The sequence below is a fragment of the Gymnodraco acuticeps genome, unplaced genomic scaffold, assembly GCF_902827175.1.
Source record: "Gymnodraco acuticeps unplaced genomic scaffold, fGymAcu1.1, whole genome shotgun sequence".
NCBI classification, from domain to species: domain Eukaryota; kingdom Metazoa; phylum Chordata; class Actinopteri; order Perciformes; family Bathydraconidae; genus Gymnodraco; species Gymnodraco acuticeps.
The window spans coordinates 4,423-24,442 of record NW_022992002.1 but is presented as its reverse complement, the minus strand read 5'-3'; the positions used below and the strand labels follow the sequence as shown (position 1 = coordinate 24,442).

The following is a 20,020-nucleotide window of genomic DNA, read 5'->3' as shown; positions in this document are numbered from 1 at the left end:
TTTAAGGAAACAAAAAATTAAACAGATATCATTATGATCACGGAAGACAAAATGTTTAAAGAGGCCCTATCATGCTTTTTGGGGGTTTCCCTTCCCTGTTCTTTGTTAGGGTAAAAAACATGCTGCAAGAGGTTTTTTAACAAAAGCATTTTATATGACCCTCTTTTTACCAGAGGACTAAATAATGCACATCGTGGCGTTTAATGGCGAGACATTACAAGGCAAACAATACATTGATTTAGCTATGTTACCGTTCTTCGTTATTTAGCCAAGCAGGATTGTGCTGCCCACAGGCTGCTAACAGCTAACAGCTAACAGCTAACGTTAACCAGCTCTCTATCTGCAGATTTGTTGTTCACGAAGTTTTATTATCAAATAAATAATAGGCTGTGTCCATCAATTGTACATTTACTGCATGGCGAACATATTTTCGATTATCCCAGAGAGGCCGTTAGTCTGACTCTTGATCCTGCAAGGGGAAGCCTTTTTTGGTCAGAGTTTATATTTCTCAAAGATCCTCATTAGTGAGTCAGGATGCAGGTCGCTCCCCTCAGACTTCATCACCTCTTCAGGGACCGGTTTCCCTTCAGCTGTTTGCTCCAACACATTTCCTTCAATTCCTAGAAAGTCTCAAGCATGCATAATGTCTTGGCTGCAAAGCATTCTGGGACATGTCCAGATATTTCCAATGATCTGGTTTCTGTCAAAAACACTTAGAGTGGATTAATGGGAGCTTAAAAATAACAGTGTCTGGACGACATCAAATAAATCTGGTCAACTGTTGGCTGTTTATTGAGCTTCAAAACTATTGACAGGCACACTTTAATGTTATGTCAAACAACGATCTGTTGCATATAAAGGAGACCATATTTCTGGAACAAATATTTACAGTACCAGAGAAACACATACTGATATACACCGGAACATCAGCAGGAGAGGACTCTTTAAAGTAGAGACTCTACATACTGATATACACCTGAACATCAGCAGGAGAGGACTCTTTAAAGTAGAGACACTACATACTGATATACACCTGAACATCAGCAGGAGAGGACTCTTTAAAGTAGAGACACTACATACTGATATACACCTGAACATCAGCAGGAGAGGACTCTTTAAAGTAGAGACACTACATACTGATATACACCTGAACATCAGCAGGAGAGGACTCTTTAAAGTAGAGACACTACATACTGATATACACCTGAACATCAGCAGGAGAGGACTCTTTAAAGTAGAGACACTACATACTGATATACACCTGAACATCAGCAGGAGAGGACTCTTTAAAGTAGAGTCACTACATACTGATATAACCTGAACATCAGCAGGAGAGGACTCTTTAAAGTAGAGACTACATACTGATATACACCGGAACATCAGTAGGAGAGGACTCTTTAAAGTAGACACTACATACTGATATACAAATGAACATCTGCAGGAGAGGACTCTTTAAAGTAGAGACACTACATACTGATATACACCTGAACATCTGCAGGAGAGGACTCTTTAAAGTAGAGACACTACATACTGATATACACCTGAACATCAGCAGGAGAGGACTCTTTAAAGTAGAGACACTACATACTGATATACACCTGAACATCAGCAGGAGAGGACTCTTTAAAGTAGAGCCACTACATACTGATATACACCTGAACATCAGCAGGAGAGGACTCTTTAAAGTAGAGACACTACATACTGATATACAAATGAACATCAGCAGGAGAGGACTCTTTAAAGTAGAGACTCTACATACTGATATACACCTGAACATCAGCAGGAGAGGACTCTTTAAAGTAGAGACACTACACACTGATATACACCTGAACATCTGCAGGAGAGGACTCTTTAAAGTAGAGACACTACATACTGATATACACCTGAACATCAGCAGGAGAGGACTCTTTAAAGTAGAGACACTACATACTGATATACACCTGAACATCAGCAGGAGAGGACTCTTTAAAGTAGAGACACTACATACTGATATACACCTGAACATCAGCAGGAGAGGACTCTTTAAAGTAGAGACACTACATACTGATATACAAATGAACATCAGCAGGAGAGGACTCTTTAAAGTAGAGACTCTACATACTGGTATACACCTGAACATCAGCAGGAGAGGACTCTTTAAAGTAGAGACACTACATACTGATATACACCTGAACATCAGCAGGAGAGGACTCTTTAAAGTAGAGACACTGCACACTGATATACACCTGAACATCAACAGGAGAGGACTCTTTACAGTAGAGACACTACATACTGATATACACCTGAACATCAGCAGGAGAGGACTCTTTAAAGTAGAGACACCACATACTCATTTCAATGTGGAGGGAGCCCTTGCAACGCTCACTTCTGGGTCTGGACTACAAAAAAACCATCATCACTGCGCCTCTCTATTTCATACTATTTCCAAGGTCTTTTAGAAGTAACATTTACGTGATCGCTTATTTAAAAACCCCAACCTGTGTTTAAAGACCCACCTGTCGTCAGAGCAGCGATGCCAGAGAAATACGCTGCTACGATAACGCCGAGGAAAATTCTCGTTCTTCCCTTCATGTTGGGACGCTTCGTGGGTGCCTCTCTTCCTACAACAAAAACATAACAGAGGTATTTCAGAACATGTTTTTTGACTTATAACACATTTCCCATGAACTCCTCAAATGTAAAAATAACACTTTGTAAGTTCCAGGAAATACACAAAAAACAAACCTTTGTACGAGAGATTGCATTGAGTAGAACTTAATGGTCTATTATTTCACACACAGTGACGTCACAGCTACCCACAATGCAACGCGCGCCATATATTTTTTTATAAAGACGCCATTTTTCTGGAGGTGCAAAAATCCTGGCAATGCTATATAAACAGCTAGCTGATGTTGCCAGGCAGAGCGCACTAGGTTTTTTTTCTGAATTAACGACCGAAGAAATCGCTGCATGTCTTCGGATTACATCTCTGGACTTGAGGGGTGTGCTCTAGGTCGTTACCAGCGTAAACTAGAGCTGTGTGGGTTGTTGGATGTACAATGTATGGAATTACAACCCTCAAAAGTGGCCTTCGGTCGATTTTGGCTGCATCTACGTCTATCTTCTGGAAACACCAGGTGAATACCCCACTTGTCACAATAATATTATCATGCCATTGCATATATGTGGTATTTTAGAGTTGACTATATTGATTAAGGCAATCGACTATGATATTCTGTATGCACCTCGTGTGAAATGGTTGATACCGGAAGTACGGTGTCGCCCTCGGCCCAAAACCCGTATGTGTGTGTGAAAGAATAGCAGAGGTGCCCATAGCCTACGTCGACCGCGGGGACAATGCTGGTAGATCGCGAGTCATTCATAAAAAAAAAAAATCCAGCTCCGTTAAAATAGACAAAATAGGTTTTGATCCCTCCTCCCTTGGCCTCCCTGCCACTTAATTCAGGAGTTTACTTGATTGACAAAAAAGCGACCTATCGCTTTCCAGTCTGTTAACCCAGAAGAGTAGCATGAAGCTGCAGCGTCGGAGACAGCAGTTACAGGACCGCACTTGTAGAACCGCACACAGGCCCGACGGAGCACGTGACCTGAAGCCCCTCAATGCAGTGCGCAATCTAACCCTTCCCTTCCCCCCATCCTAACCCTAACCACTCCCTACCTTTTTACCTAATCTTCCTTCCTCCCTCCCAAACCTAAATGTTTCAATGTTGATATTTAAAGCAGTTTTATTCTGAAAAACCCGGAAGTTCACACTAACTATTAACTTAACACTTTTATTCTGAAGATTCTTCATTTCCGGTTAGCATTAGCATGTGGCTAACGTTTTGAAAACCGTGAATTGAAGGTGAAATGACATGTGATGTTGTACACTAAACACACTGGGATTAACACTCATTTATTGACGCTGGAATAACATTTTATCAGAATTATTTATATATATATTAATAATATAAGATATAATATGTTACTTTATATATACAGTCTATGGGTAAGTACAAAACACGCAAAACAACTAGGGTCGTGGGGGTGCGGTTCTGAGAGTGCGGTCCTGAGAGTGCAGCCTCCGACGCTGCAGCTTCATACTATTGACCCAGAATGCAAAGCGAAACTAAATCAGTCAAGTGCCGGGAAAACTCAAATTAAGTTAAAGAGACAAGAGACAAACAACAAAATGAGTGCGGGACCGAGCAAAAAGCTAAAGACATACCACTTCCATCCAGAATGGGAGGAAGAATATTTGTTTGTGATGTCACATGTTGACAGTCACATGTATAGCTATAAACTGGTCATGACGACGAGGTCTTCTTTAGCCTTAACTGGCGTGGTTTATTTTCATATGTGCATTGCACCACTTGACCTGCTCCCCATGAGAGCTAGAGAGAGAGAGATAGAAGGGGAGGGAACAATCCCTTATATCTGATACCTGACGTTAGCTACAATAGCTGCGCCTCCTTACGCCTATAGCGCCCTCTTACTGTGGAACAGTTCTAGTGCAGTTACATGCAGACATTAATACTTACACTTAACACTCCCACTTATGAATGACATGTATACTGTACAACTTTTCCAAGCAAAATAACAGTTCAAAACATCAAAAGAACATGGCAGTCAATATTACATAATAAGCAATATTTTACACACCGAACATGACCCCTGCAACATTTTTCAATTTCAGTTTGGAGACAGGCTTGGTCATAGCATCTGCAACCATGTCATCTGTGGGACAGTAAACCAGTGTCATCTTTTCTTCTCTGATCTTCATCTTCATCTTGAATCTGGTGGAGAGCATACCTTTCACCTGCTCTAGGTTTCTAGTGTTGTCTGCTGCGATGATCAAATCAAAAATGGCCTCCGGGCCAGTAGATTTTCATTATCACTGGCCCCAACATTGTAACCACTGGCCCAAGAGAATTCGTCCAAAAAAGTCGACTCTAATAATGAAGAAAATGAACACATTTGTTGCAATAGTAATTTATTTACAAACTACATTACTACTATACTACAACATTTCAATCCTCAGTTCTTCCTCATTTTCCTCCTCGGTCGGTTGATTTTGCCGTCCTCCTGATGACCAGGCTGTAAATCCTGGACGTCTGGCTCTTGACCCCGACTGCCACCACTGCAAAACAGCTCTCTTAGCATCAAAGGTATCCAGACTAGGCCCTTCCACGGTCAGGAACATGAGACGAGTGAGATTTTGGGTCGACAGTGAGGACCTCCAGTCGCTCTTCATGCAAGAGAAGCCTCTCTCACATGCTGCGGTACTGACAGCCATTGTTAGGTAGATCTGGGCAAAGATGCCTAGGTTCTTAAACTTGGTCTGTAGATCCCCTCTCTGGAGTATTTCCAGGAGAGTGTCTCTGAGGGGCCCATTCCGCATTCTTGCCCAGATTTTATAGAGCCTGTACTCTCCCAACACCTCAGTGACTGTGGTCCCCTCACGCACCAGGATGCTCTGGTAATGGTGGCACAGGGACTCAATATTTGCTCGTCCATGGAGGACAAAGGCTTCTTTGGACTCATCTGAGTTGTCCAGTTTTGGCCACACATTATGATCAAGATCTGAGAATGTTTGCACAATGCTCTCGGTAGACAGCAGGTCTCCCAGACGGCTCTCAATATGTTTGGTAAGCATGTCTGTAATTTTCTTCCTGTCTGTAGCCAGTGTGTCTGTGGTGGTGTTTTTGAGCTCTACCCCTCTATAGGTGCCATTCATTGCATCAGCCAACATCTTCCTTTGCTGCTCTCCGGGCTCCAGACACAGCTCTGTAAGGCCATTGAGGCAGGCCTCAATGTACTGCACTGCCTCCCCTGGTGTCAGACTATCCTGCTGAAACTGGAGGCTCAGTGCCTTGAGAAAGTCCAGTGTATCCAGCAGGAAGTGCATGAACTGGACATTGGTGTGGCTTTTGAGGTAGTGGAGGATGTTCTTTGCCCTTCCCATCACTGCAGGTGTAGGTCGGGTTGTCCTCTCTGGGCTGACCTGGTCCTCAAAGTGGGCCACAAAGATTGCATAGCTATTACACAGGATCTGTGTTGCCTTGTGGATGTAGGGCAACCACCTGGACCCCTTCAGGTTTGTAGGCTGGAGGACCTTCTCCTCCATTGCATCTGCCAGCATCCTCAGCTCCCTCAGTGCCTTTGGAGAGTAGTGGTATTGCTGATGCAAATATTGCAGCACCTCCTGCAGCTGCTTCAGCCTCTGATTCTCTTTTATTGAACACCTAATTCCAGCCTGTGTGCCACACAGTGTATAGCAAGCAGGTGTCCAATCTCTTCCTTCAGCTTTGCAGCCACACCATTCCTCTTCCCCAAATTGACAGCCGCACCATCAGCGCATAGGAAAACCACATTTTCCTTCCAGTTATCCAGACCTGCTTTTTCAAACACTGTCTGTACTGCAGAAAGTACACCATCTGCATGTGCGTGTTTGACATCCTCAATGCCAAGGAAGGACTGAACCACTCCTCTCTCCTTATTGAAGAACGTGACATAGACAATCTCATTCTCAAGGTTCCCAGTATCAGTTGCCCCGTCAATCATCACACTGATATAGCCTGCATTCTTTAGGTCAGAAAGCAGTTGCTCCCTCTCCACATTGTAGATATCAATTGTGAATCTGAAGGTAAAAAAAGGGAATTTCATTAATAATGAAGGAATTGTAAAAAGTTAATTAAATAGTACATTTGGAATGTACAGTATTAATGTATTTGTTATTCTCACCTTAAACATGCCTTGTCTGATAAGTAACAATTGGTCATGTTGGAGCCAGTCCTACTGTTGAGCTGCACCAGGTCCGGAAAGTCAGTAAATGGCTTTTCTTTCTTGACAACATAGTACGCTGTATGAAACATATCCTCCATTTTATCCTGGAAACCTGCATCTATTTCACCATTAACATGAATCCCAGCTAACACAGCGGGTGTTTCGATTGCTGCCTTCTGCCTCCTCACACACACCTGGTGTGAGGTGCTTTTTTCATGCGGGTCAAACCCTGTGGAGCGTTCTGCTACCTGGCCCTTGAAGAGTGGAGAGTCCCTAAACAAGCAAAACAATCTGCTGCTTAAATATCATATGTAAATAGCCACTAGCTAGCCACTAACTAGCTAGGCCTACTATACATTTCTATAAAGCAATTGTTCATATTTGGTTTATTAAAATAATGATATTGTGGTCATTTTTAAATAAAATAAAAAGGAGGGTGACACTATGGTATGAGTATTATTATTTGTATAATGCGCTTTCTGCCTTCCTGCCATTATCAGGAGTTAGACATGTAATGGCTATAATATATTAGCCTCTAGCCTTCCTTGTCCTAAACTGCTGGGACATTTCCCTATAGCGAATATACCATAATATGTTCTACTCTTCACTTACTTGTCAGCATAGGTCGGCATTGATGTACAGAGCCGACAGAAGACCTTGTTTATATTGGCATCATATTCAAGCCAACTCCAACGATCAAGCCAGCGTGCCTGAAACTTTCTCTCCCTCTTCTTCTTCTCGTACTCCCTGTCACTCTCTTTTAACTCCTCCGGTGACTTTCTTTTATTTAAGGACTGTTTTTTGCCCGGCGCTTGGCCGGTTACTGGTGGTTTTAAAAACATTTTGCCGAATGGTTAGGCAGCGCGAGCAGGCTCGAGCTGCGCGTGCACGGGCCTACTCCCGCTGCAGGCGAACGAGAGCCTGCGCGCTACTCCGCAACAAACAGCTGCAGAGTAGAGCGCGATGTTGTAGCGTTAATAAACGGAACAATCTAACAAAATTGCTTGTCAAAATACCAATATCACAGAACAATGTGAATGTATGTCTTACTGTTTTTAGTGTCCCGAGCGGGCAAGTGGAAAGTACGTTATGCTGGCCCGGGGTGTCTAAATAGTGCCTCCGGGCCAGCGGGCCAATTATAATGTCGAGCCCTGCTGTTGGTAAGCATAACACACTGACCCAAACTTGTGCATCCTGGCTAGATCACACCTTTTTCCTGTCAGTGCTGTATATGGGGTGGTGCCCGTGTGCTTGTTAAAACACCGATTTATGGTGTAAGCTGCTTCTTGGACCGCATAATGCCAGAGACTCTTAGGTAAGTTACCGTCTATTAGCTTACACCTAGCCATTTCGAAAAGAGTGCGCCCTTCCCTCTCAGCTATCCCGTTCTGGTGCGGGGAGTAAGGACAGGACGTCTCGTGTCTGATCTTGCTCCTTCTCAGCAGTGACTGAAACTCTCTATTTGTAAACTCTGTTCCGTTGTCGGACCTCAGGCATTTTACGCTGCCATACGGAGCTACATCTGCAAGGAATTTCTCTGTGGCCTGAAGTGCGTCACTCTTTGCTTTGAGAAAGTAAACAAACACTGCCCCTGTATACACATCTGTGAAAGACTGCATATATTTAAAGCCACCTATGGACTCATTATTTACTGGACCGGCTAGATCTGTGTTAACTAGCTCAAGTGGTGTATTTACTTTTTCTGTGGGACCTCAGTTCCTTGTTTGAGTGAACTTTCCCTTTATACACACATCACATTCTTTGTTAGGTCTATGCTTTTCACCGTTAATGTGCATTACCGCCTGCAGCTTCAGTATATGCTCGTAATTACAATGACCCATGATCTCATGCCATGTCTGAATATCATGACTGACATTACACACATCATTTTCATTACATTCTGTTTGTAGATAATACATTCTCTTGTACACCTCAATGTTAAATCTCGTACCGTCAGGCTCCACAAGAACATCGTTACCTTCATTGAAGAACACCTTGGCACCATTTGCAGCAGCAGATTTTACAGAAAATAGTTATTGGGGGAACGAGGGTATGTAGAGGGCGTTCTTCAACGTCACTGTACACCGGCGCCCCTCACTGTCTCCTCTCCCGTGCGCCAACCCGAAAGTGCGCTTCCCGTCTGCCAGCTCCATGCTGTGTCTCTCCGGCTCGAAGGTGCTGTCAAAGTTCTTGAATCGGTTCCTGTCGTTGATAATGTGGGACGACGCACCTGTGTCCACGATCAGTCCCTTCCTTTGGGCCTGCTGCTGCTGCGACCGGCTGGCGTATGCTGTCTGCGCCCCGAAGGTGAAGTCCTCTCTTCCCGCTGCTCTCCGGGCGTCGTCTCGACTCGCCTCACTTCCACCGCTGCCGCCATCTTGTCCACAGCTGCCATCTTGCACGCACGCGTACCGAGCGCTCTGTTCGCGCTTCTTTCTACACACTCTGTCTGCGTGTCCCGAAGTTTTACAGAAACTACACCAAACAGTTTTTGTGCAATTATCCTTTCGGTGACCCTTTTCTCCACATCGCCAACACGCCATCTCCGTCGGGGGTCCGGTCTTTTTCTTTGGCGCTGCCCGGGCCTTCATTACCCTTTCTCCCGCCTCCTCGGCGACCGGGTCTGAGTCTTCTGAGGCCTCGAAGTTCCGCAACTTGGCCTTGAACTCCCCCAGCGACATGTCCGCTGAACCGTGCGTCACCAACAGTGTGAACGGTTTATACATCTCCGGTAGTCCCCTCATAACCATCGCCATCATTAGTCCATCGCTCGGTGCGTCTCCTGCACTTTTGAGCGCTGTGATGATCTGTTCCGCCCTGATGACGTATTCAGTCACAGTCTCTGTGTTAGCTTTCTTCAGCGCGGTCAATGTTATATACAGGGATACAATCCGGGGCCTACCTCTGCCGATGTAGTGTTCTCTTAACACTTTTAGACTCTCTCGGCCTTTGTCCTTTGTGTCCCGGGAATATCAGCCCCAAGCTTGTGTTGTCTTGGAGTGGTGCTAGTTCGCAGTATGCGTCGGCGTTCAGCTTAGTATCCAGGGCTCGCGCGGCCTCCGTTATTTCTCCCGTTAGGCCCGTGAAAATTGTCTTTTTCAGCCCGACTCCGTGCATACAGCACAACATCCGCTCTTCCCAGAGCGCGTATTCTTCTGCCCTTCCGTCAAACGTGGGCCACTTGCTTCTGCCTCTGGTCGCCATCTTTTGATTGTAGCTTAGCCCGTTAGCTTAGCTTTAGCGTCCCGCGGTTTTCCCGCCGCTAAACTAGCCTAAACTTTTCAGCTAACTAGCTATCGTTATTTCGCTCTTCCGTGATCTGGGCCCATAACCTGTTGACAGAGTCACATGTATAGCAATAAACTGGTCATGACGACGAGGTCTTCTTTAGCCTTAACTGGCGTGGTTTATTTTCATATGTGCATTGCACCACTTGACCTGCTCCCCATGAGAGCTAGAGAGAGAGAGATAGAAGGGGAGGGAACAATCCCTTATATCTAATACCTGACGTCAGCTACAATAGCTGCGCCTCCTTACGCCTATAGCGCCCTCTTACTGTGGAACAGTTCTAGTGCAGTTACATGCAGACATTAATACTTACACTTAACATCACATTCAAAGGTTATTATTTGTAAAGCAAGCGTCGCTCTGCCAAAGAAAGGTAACGTGGAGAGGGATTATCGGAGCGTTCACAAGGCATATGACAGCGACTTCCCTCCGAGTAGTGAGTTGAGAAAGAGAAAGGTCATGTATTAATGCTACACAAACATTAGCTCGCAGTCTTAGTGTCGCCAACTCGTTTCTAACATGCAAAAAGACAAACAAATGCGTCTATGGTCGGTGTATTGTCGACCTTTCCAATCGAGACGAGATCTCTCTCTCCCCAGTCTGTGCGCGAGGGGGCGGGGCAGTTTACACACACGGCTGCTCCAGTACATGCAGCAACACACGGAGGAGATGGCGGAGAGAAGCGCTCCAAGGTGTGGTTAAATGTTACCCGTCTTGAGGCGGACAATGCTCGTTGCCAAGAGTGTTTAGCATGTAAGGGCGGCAACACGAGCAATGTGTCTAAACATTTAGCAAAAGTGCTCCACATTCAGACTGAGGAATGCACCGGGCTCGATTGTCTTTCTAGTAGCTCTGTAGCTCCATCCACGAGGAACGTTTCCACATCAGGTGTTATGTATGCTAGCAGCAACACTGAGTTAACACCATGATACAAACATGGGTTAATGATTAGAGGGAACTGAGTTACTCTTTATTTTGTTAAAGTTTCAGCTATTCTGTTTACAGTTCTGTTATCAGATTATTTAATACGATTTGTTAAAACACTGTTTCTTTTGATGTGAAATATTATTTATTTAATTAATAAAAAGCAATGTTAATTTTGTTCACAATTTGTTAAGTTAATTTAATAATATATGTATTTTTGAATCAAGTCTTCATCTTTATTGTCTTCATTGTTAGTTTCCACATGCCTAAAACAACCTCAAGCTACATCTACAAGTTGATAGAGAGAAATTATGCAAGGCATACAGTAATAGTCCGAATAGTTGATTCATCGTTTCATTAATCGATAGATTCATCGATTATCAAATTAGTCGTTTGTTGCAGCCCTATTATCCCATGTATAAATAAAACGTGTTATTCAGCAACCCTTGCAATTTGGGATTTTATTTTGGGTTGGTAGACCTCGGTGAGCTGGTCATTTCAAAAGTAGCTCACCAGCCAAAAAAGTATGGCACCCCTGATCTAGAGTATACAACAGTGAGTCAGAGGAATGTGTTGAAGTGGATTTTAATCTCTCCAACATGTTGCTCTGGACCAGCTTCCTAAAACAGAATATACCACATATTGTAGAAGATAATTTGAAACTTTATTTAAAAATGGGAAAGTGTTAATATTCATATCAGATACAATTAGAAACAAAGTTAATACGTTTCAAACATAGATATTGGTACCATGTTGACTTCATGTGTGAGTTTCATGGGGTCAACTTTTGCGTCAGTTTGAGAAACACTTTAAACTTATAATATGAATTTCAAATGTGGCATTTTACAAATATACTCGCGGACCACTCTTTGAGAAAGACTGCCTTACAGTAATGACACCTGCAGATAAGATAAGAAGTATTTAATTGATCGCAAATTAGGAAATGCTTGCATCGCAGCAGCATCAAAAAACAAGGCATTGCACATAAGTAGAAATTAAAAGAGTAGAAATAAACAATTCTAAAATGTAAACATCTCAAAATAGAAATAAAACAGCATTTAAAAAGTTGAAAACGTTTAAGTTGAAGACATCCTTAATCAGGGTAAAGCTGTGTTCTGCAGATCTAAAGGGTGAGTCGGAAGAGTTACATTTAACTCAACAAACTAAATCCACATTTCCATCAATGCACACAAACATAGAGAAGTTACTTACAGACGTGCCGCTCCTCCTGCTCCCTCTGAACACAAGCAGAGGTCCTCGTCTTTTAGGGGCTGCAGGAGGAGGAGGAGGAGGAGGAGGAGGATGAGGAGGAGGAGGAGGAGGAGGAGAAGAGGAGGAGGATGAAGAAGAGGAGGAAGGGTATGACCTCCTCCACTTCACACAGCATCCTGCGAAAGATTGACTTTGTCTCATTCGGGACACGAGGACTTTTCCAAGGAAAGCAGTTTCTGGGTTTGATCTATGTTTCTCTAAACCCTTGTGTGGTGTTCGTGTTGTCACTCAGCCAGAGTTCGTGGGTCTGGTGGACCCGCTGCCTTTTTGGGTTTCAATTCAACACAATCAAACTATGTGATGTTAAAATGCTCAACAGATGTTCACTTCATCCCAATGACAAGCAATATAAATTACATTGATGAATTCAAGTGCTATTTGTTTGTTTGCACGCTGAGCGGCTGGTCCTGTGGCTCGGCTGTTGTTAGTAACTAGCTGATTCTCAATCTCCTCCTCTTCTTCAATCTCCTCCTCTTCTTCAAAGTCACTGTCAGACTCGCATTCTGAAGCCTCTTCCTCTACATCATCATCAAATGGTTCTCTCTCTTCCAAAATCATCTGTTGGCCATCTTGATCAGTTACATTACATTACATTACATTGCATTTAGCTGACGCTTTTGTCCAAAGCGACTTACAATAAGTACATTCGACCAGGAAGACACAACCTTGAAGAAAACAGAATCATATAAGTATATCAGGTTTCATAGAGCCAAACATTTCAAGTGCTACTCAACTGGCTTTAGGTAATCCAGTCCTTTATTAGTATAAAAGTGCTTCGTTAATCGTTCTAACGCTCGAAGTGGAGTCGAAAGAGATGAGTTTTCAGTTTGCGCCGGAAGATGTGCAAGCTATCTGCCGTCCTGATGTCAATGGGGAGCTCATTCCACCATCTTGGAGCCAGGATAGCAAACCCACGTGTTTTCGCCGATGGGAACTTGGGTCCCCCTCGCAGCGAGGGGCGCAACGAGTCGTTTGGCTGATGCAGAGCGTAGTGCACGCGCTGGGGTGTACGGTTTAACCATGTCCTGGATGTAGGAAGGGCCAGATCCATTCGCAGCACGGTAAGCAAGTACCAGTGTCTTGAAGTGGATTCTAGCAGTTACCGGAAGCCAGTGAAGGGAGCGGAGGAGCAGAGTGGTGTGGGAGAATTTAGGAAGGTTGAAAACCAGACGAGCCGCTGCATTCTGGATGAGCTGCAGAGGTCGGATGGCACATGCAGGTAGACCAGCCAGGAGGGAGTTGCAGTAGTCTAGGCGTGAGATGACGAGAGCCTGGACCAGAACCTGAGTCGCTTTCTGAGTCAGCTGGGGACGTATCCTCCTGATGTTGTAAAGCGTGTATCTGCAGCAGCGGGTTGTAGCAGCGATGTTTGCAGTGAAGGACAGGTTGTTATCTAGGGTCACACCCAGATTCCTTGCAGTCTGAGTCGGGGAAACAACTGAGGTGCCGATGTTGATTGTCAGGTCAAGAGTTGGACAATCTTTTCCCGGGAGGAAGAGCAGCTCAGTCTTGTCAAGGTTGAGCTTGAGGTGGTGATCAGACATCCACTGAGAGATGTCAGCTAGACAAGCAGAGATGCGTGCGACGACCTGGGTCTCTGAGCGGGGGAAAGGACAGAATTAATTGGGTGTCGTCAGCGTAGCAGTGGTAAGAAAAACCATGCGGGCTAATGACTGATCCGAGCGAGTTTGTGTACAAGGAGAAGAGGAGGGGACCAAGAACAGAGCCCTGAGGGACCCCCGTAGTTAATTGACAAGAGTCGGACTCAGACCCTCTCCAAGTCACCCTGTAGGTACGGTCTTTCAGGTATGAGGTGAGGAGGGAAAGTGCAGAGCCTGAAACTCCAAGTTTTTGGAGAGTGCGAAGGAGGATCTGATGATTCACCTTGTCGAATGCAGCAGACAGGTCCAACAGGATGATGACAGAGGAGAGGGATGCAGTTTTGGCAGTGTGCAGTTCCTCAGTGACAGCAATGAGAGCAGTTTCTGTGGAGTGACCTGCCTTGAAACCAGACTGGTGCGGATCCAGAAGGTTGTTCTGATTGAGATAACAGGAGAGTTGTTTAAAGACAGCGCGTTCAAGTGATTTAGACAGGAACGGGAGGAGAGAGACATGCCTGTAGTTTATAACATCAGACGGGTTGAGAGTGGGTTTCTTTAGGAGAGGGTTTACTCTTGCCTCCTTGAGACTGTTTGGAAAGTGACCAGAAGTTAGAGAAGTGTTGATGAAATGGGTGAGAAACGGTAGAATATCAGGAGCGATAGTCTGAAGGAGGTTTGAAGGGATAGGGTCCAGAGGACAGGTGGTAGGGCGGGCAGAGGTAATGAGGGTAAGAACCTCACTTGGAGAGAGAGGGGAAAAGGAGGTCAGTGTGTTGGTGGAAGGAAGGTCTGGTGACCCAGCGGTGAGTAAAGGTGAGTCAGAAAAAGAAGAGCGAATATCATTAACCTTTTTTTCAAAGTGGGTAACAAAGTCGCTTGACAGAAGTGAGGAGGGGGGGAGGAGCTTTTGGAGGGTCCAAGAGGGTGGAGAAGATGGAAAATAGTTTTTTAGGATTGGAATAGGAAGATTGGATCTTATCTTGAAAGAAAGTGCTTTTTGTGATGAGGACCCAAACATGCAGCTGGGATAGAGTGGGAACAAATAAAGATCGGTTCCCGCGGGAATGTGAGAGCAGACAGGAGTCGGTGCTTCAATCTATCCACCATGCTGCAGGAAAGGCAGGAGCAGAAACACAAAAGTCTCACACACACACACACACACACACACACACACACACACACACACACACACACACACAGGTCCCACAGAACCGAACACCAGGGTTGAATTGTATTAAGTGTTTCCAGGCAACAAACAAGACAGAGCAACCCAACCACACTGATGTCAGGAGATCAATAACTTTAAGAAAGTACTTTTCCCGTGTGTTGTCTTATTCAAACCATCGGTCTCTCTCCCATGAATGTCCTGCTACAGGGATTATTTTCAAATGGTATCACTCCCAGTTATAGCTCAACCAAGTCCACACGAGAAAGGGATCTGAACGCCAAGCATGGTGTTTGTTTGTTACATCAGCCCCTATTCTGCTTTCTGTGCTGTTCCCTCTCCACATGGTCGATGTCACTATGTGCATGTACATGGTCTGCAGAGGGTACAAGCCCTGTGTTCCCTACATACCGCAGAGTAAAAGTACAAAAGTATTAGCCTATAAAAATACTCTACTATATTATTGTGTGTGTGTGTGTGTGTGTGTGTGTGTGTGTGTGTGTGTGTGTGTGTGTGTGTGTGTGTGTGTGTGTGTGTGTGTGTGTGTGTGTGTGTGTGTGTGTGTGTGTGTGTGTGTGTGTGTGTGTGTGTGTGTGTGTGTGTGTGTGTGTGTGTGTGTGTGTGTGTGTGTGTGTGTGTGTGTGTGTGTGTGTGTGTGTGTGTGTGTGTGTGTGTGTGTGTGTGTGTGTGTGTGTGTGTGTGGTGTGTGTGTGTGTGTGTGTGTGTGTGTGTGTGTGTGTGTGTGTGTGGTGTGTGTGTGTGTGTGTGTGTGTGTGTGTGTGTGTGTGTGTGTGTGTGGGGGGGGGGGGATCCTTGGGGATTTATGTGCACAGCAGTTGAGGAGGAGCAGCTGCTGGTTATCAGTTAAGGTGTTGTTGCCAGTGAAATGATATGTTTTGCTTATGGTCATCATGTTTTAAATCTTATCTGGCATTCTTATGTAATGAGTATTGTAATTATTTTTTTTCGGCTTCTTAAAGTCTTTGACTGTGTTCATATTTTATGTATTTATATTTTGTCATATTCTTATTGTACTTGTTGGTAAATGTATACATCCCGAACGCATTGATATAATTCAATCAACTTTATGTCTTAAAGATTTACGTACACATTTCTAATCTTGATGTGGGACGTTTATTTTGAGAGAGAGTTTCTGTTTTGCCTGACCCAGCTCCCTGAATTCTGGGTCTATCGCTGTAAGGGAAACTTCTGCAGCAATGGAGAGTCAGGACTCAGAGAGACACGAGGAGAGTTGGAGCTTTGATGTCAAACACTGGTAGTTGATTACAAGTCAACGGCCGGATAATTCATATCACAAGTCACAGCAGCAAAAGGTTCTGACTGCACGGGTGGGTTGTCATGTCAATTCTGACCAGCCTATCTCTCGATAGACCTTTTAACTAGTTTACAGAGAGTTAATCAGCATATTGGGGGAGGCGTAAACATCTGTGGAGCTAGAGGAAATATTCCCCTACTAGAAATACTCAATCACTTGTCATTGGTGTTTAGAAGCCAGCATTCCCACAGCCATAAACAATTGTGTGACCGAGAGTTGAACTGGTTTATCAAGATAGCTGGAGCCTCCCATTCCTTAAGAGAGATAACAGGGCCAGGGTTTGGTCGTAAACGTCAACAGGCAATAAGGTTAAATATCTTAGGAGTAAGGAAGAATTATTATTTGACACTTAGGAAGAGAGAAGAAATATTCTCTAACAATCGCCAAGAAAGGAATTTTGTTTAAAGAAAATATCTTCTGCATTTATTCCAATCTACTCTGCTCTCCAGCTTTGACACTACAAAAAAAAACAACAATATCCCCTTTTGTAATTTAAAGCTTTAGCCTCGCCCCTTCACCTGAGCAAAGCGCACCTTTCACTGAAACAGAAAAATATATGAATAAAGGTTCCAAATAAATCAACCGGTATCAATATGTTGTTTCGCCATCATTTAGTGCATGTGTTTCTGTTTCATCACAGAAAGCTTTTGTTGTTGTTGGTATCTACATGGAGATAAGCCCCGCCTCCTCACAACAGATCTCAATCTTCACTGGTGCAGCCATTTGCTCCCTTTAACTGCCAGCGCCCCCATTTGGTAGAGCACATCTTGTGTCTTGATATGTTGTTGGAAAAATAAATAAAAAGTTGAACTCCATCTGATTCAGCCAGCTCTACCATTTGGTTGACATGTTATGCACAAAACAACCTCTAGATGTCACTGTGGTTCGAACAGAAAGCCCTTCAGCTAGCCTCCACTGAGGAAGTTGGCATGTTAAAAATCCCTGCTGAAGAAATCACTCTTTTTGGTGAACCTTTGTAAGGTAACCATGTCATTTTTGACATATTTTAGTGTCAGAGCCCTGACTGAACATAATTAGATAACTTGATGCACTAAAAAAGTTTTAACAAGGGTGTAATTATTTTTTGTAAAATATGCTCAACCAACCAGTGGAATTGGCCTTTTATGGTAAACTAGCTAAATGACTTTTTCAGAGTTTCAGAGATGTTTTCCAATCAAATACGGTAAATAGCTAGATTCATGGTAATATTACTAAATCTAGTCCTGCCTTATGAGCCTCAGAGTGAAAGAGTGATAATCATTGATATAGCACCCTGCATGCATGGCATTCAGCCCAAAGCTGCACACAGATGAGCAAGTTAGGCCAACACAGGATATAGACATTTGCTGTTGGCCAGTGGTTTCCTGTTAGGCCAATTCAGCATACACAGTCAGATGAGCAAGTCTTTTTTTTATCATGAAAAACACTTCATTTCTTTCTTTTTTTTAATAATTATAATTTGTTATCTTTTATGAATATATCTGGTTTTATATATTGCTCATTTACCATAAAAGAAAAAAATGTATTTGAGTTTGTGTTTTATTTGAGTTTGATGCGTACAAAGACTGTACTGTATGATTCTTGAAAATGCACTTTTACCATAGAAGGCCAGATCGACCAGTCTCATAAAAACAAAACTTTGTGGTCAGTCAAAAAAAAGATTGTTAGCGGCCCATTTGATAAAAAAATGCAAACAAATAATTTTTCCATAGCTTTTTTCTTGGTCTGGTAGTTAAAGGGTTAATAAGCCCCAAGCCTGTTTTTCAGGTCGCAGGCTCAACAAATGACTAAAAGGGGGAAATGAATAATCTTTTCTCTCAAAGTCAGGATAAACCTGTGAGTTGGATGTAGAAAAGTCAGAATCCATATAGATGTTTTTTATTTTAAAGTAAATTCAGATTGAACATAGTAAAAATATGTAAATTATAGTGTCCGTCAAAAAACCACCCTTGGATGATGGGATAGTAGACTAAAAGCTTTAGGAATCCAAAGTACAACATATAATAAGTATAAGATTGAACAACAAGTGACATTTTACCTTTTTAGAGAGGTTTAGCAAAAAAAAACTCGAATTTTTTTTTGGGTGGAAATGGGTGTATTTGCCATTTCTCTGGAACCCATTGGTCGATTTTGATGATTGACATCTCTTTTGAACCGTTAGAGCCAATAGAATCGAAGGGGGATTTCCACATTCACACACACGTTACCATTAAGGAATGAGAGCTATGCGCACGCAGTTTGCCCAAAGCGAAACCTATCTTACGCTCTGACATCTGGAAACTGAAAACTAGGTTTATTGCTGATGGATTATCAGAAATCATTTCAAAGGGACACATTGGATTAACCTATGGATTAACCTTCAGCAGCGTTGTTTATCGTTTTCATGCCATTGAAGAAAACTTTTGACCAGACAACAACAGAGGTAAGACATATTGCTGTGTTTGCTACCTAATGCCACGTGTTGTGATGTCTGTTTTTGTTTCTCATGTCGCGAGTTTTGTTCACGGAGTGATGATACAGATACCTATCGATTCTGTGTAATCTCACGATGCTAATCGATGGGTTGGATGTGCAGTTACGATAAGTAATAAGGGTTTTATACCGTGAGTTCTGTGCTAACAGCGTTAGCATTTTTTCGCTCAGGGCTAATTCAGAGGCTCAGCGTTGGTCTTGTGTTTTTTTTGCTAAAAATGGTTCATATCATCAGTTAGCTGAGTTTCTTCCCGTTACATGGATATGAAACATTCATTGTTCATTCAATCTTAAGAAGCCCTCAGACGCTGTTGCTTGCAGATGTTGTGGTTTCTCCCCCGGGTTTGAATGGAGAACACCCGAATGTAATTACTGGTTATAGAGAAGAAGTCAAACATGCATGCTGTGTTTTGGTGATATGTATTCAGAGTCTGGGGCCAGCTGAGAATTAGACAGATTTCCAGAGAATTTCAGGGAACATTTCCCAAAGTTCTCACAAAGAAAGTAATACTTCTGCCACGTCTCTCTGCAGAGGGCAGGGTGGGGATCGTTCCTCTGCTAGAGGGCCCTATTGTGCTTCTAAGGGTTCTGTAGCTCATTCATTTAGTATGCTATTAATATGAAATCCCCTCATTACATCAGTCCTCCTGATATTTCTATATAAGCCTATAAAGTGGTTTAGAAAGACACAGGACGTGATATGAGGACTACTAGGACTCTCTGAAAAAGCGATATTGTATCTTAAGTTTGGGGAAAGCATGGCACGTTTATTCATACAACACATTAATAGCATGAAGACGCAAAGCACATTTTAAAATCAGACATTTCAACACCTTTAAAGAAAAGCTTCAAAACGATAAGAAAAGTTTAAAATAGAAGAATACATTCATGTTTATTTTACTTACAGAGATAAGAGATAAGCTGCCTTTGTTCCGGTGTTCCCTCTCCAGTAGTGTGTTCTATAGGTTTTAGTGCATGTAAACGGTTTGCAAAAGCTCAAATACAGCCCTGGAGAAATGATTTACAGTAAGAGAGAAATACGTTTTGATTCAAGTTTCAAAGGCTTGATTGTCATATTATGCAGAAACCTGTCAGGAAGTCCCTTTTTGAATTTTGTAAACGCATTAGTACAGAAACTTTATATTCATTTCTCCACTTCCGAATCATCACATTGTTTTTAAGCCTGATTTCAGTATC

At 43.2% G+C, this 20,020-nt stretch overlaps 2 protein-coding genes across 2 annotated transcripts in view; both read right to left on the bottom strand.

The window, feature by feature from the left end:
• LOC117536437 (collagen alpha-6(VI) chain-like) overlaps positions 1–12,246 on the bottom strand; it is a 58,629-nt gene extending 46,383 nt beyond the window's left edge. The window contains 2 exon segments of the mRNA XM_034201292.1: positions 2,496–2,600; positions 12,190–12,246. Of these exon segments, the coding sequence (XP_034057183.1) occupies positions 2,496–2,571 (76 nt within the window). The 5' untranslated portion in view covers positions 2,572–2,600; positions 12,190–12,246.
• On the bottom strand, positions 4,682–7,144 carry LOC117536439. Its single transcript, XM_034201293.1, has 2 exons — positions 6,724–7,144; positions 4,682–6,619 (listed from the first exon to the last, which is right to left on the bottom strand). The coding sequence occupies exon 2, from the start codon at positions 6,119–6,121 to the stop codon at positions 5,000–5,002; it is 1,122 nt and encodes a 373-aa protein (XP_034057184.1). The 5' UTR covers positions 6,122–6,619; positions 6,724–7,144; the 3' UTR covers positions 4,682–4,999.
• Positions 12,247–20,020: the final 7,774 nt, after the last annotated feature.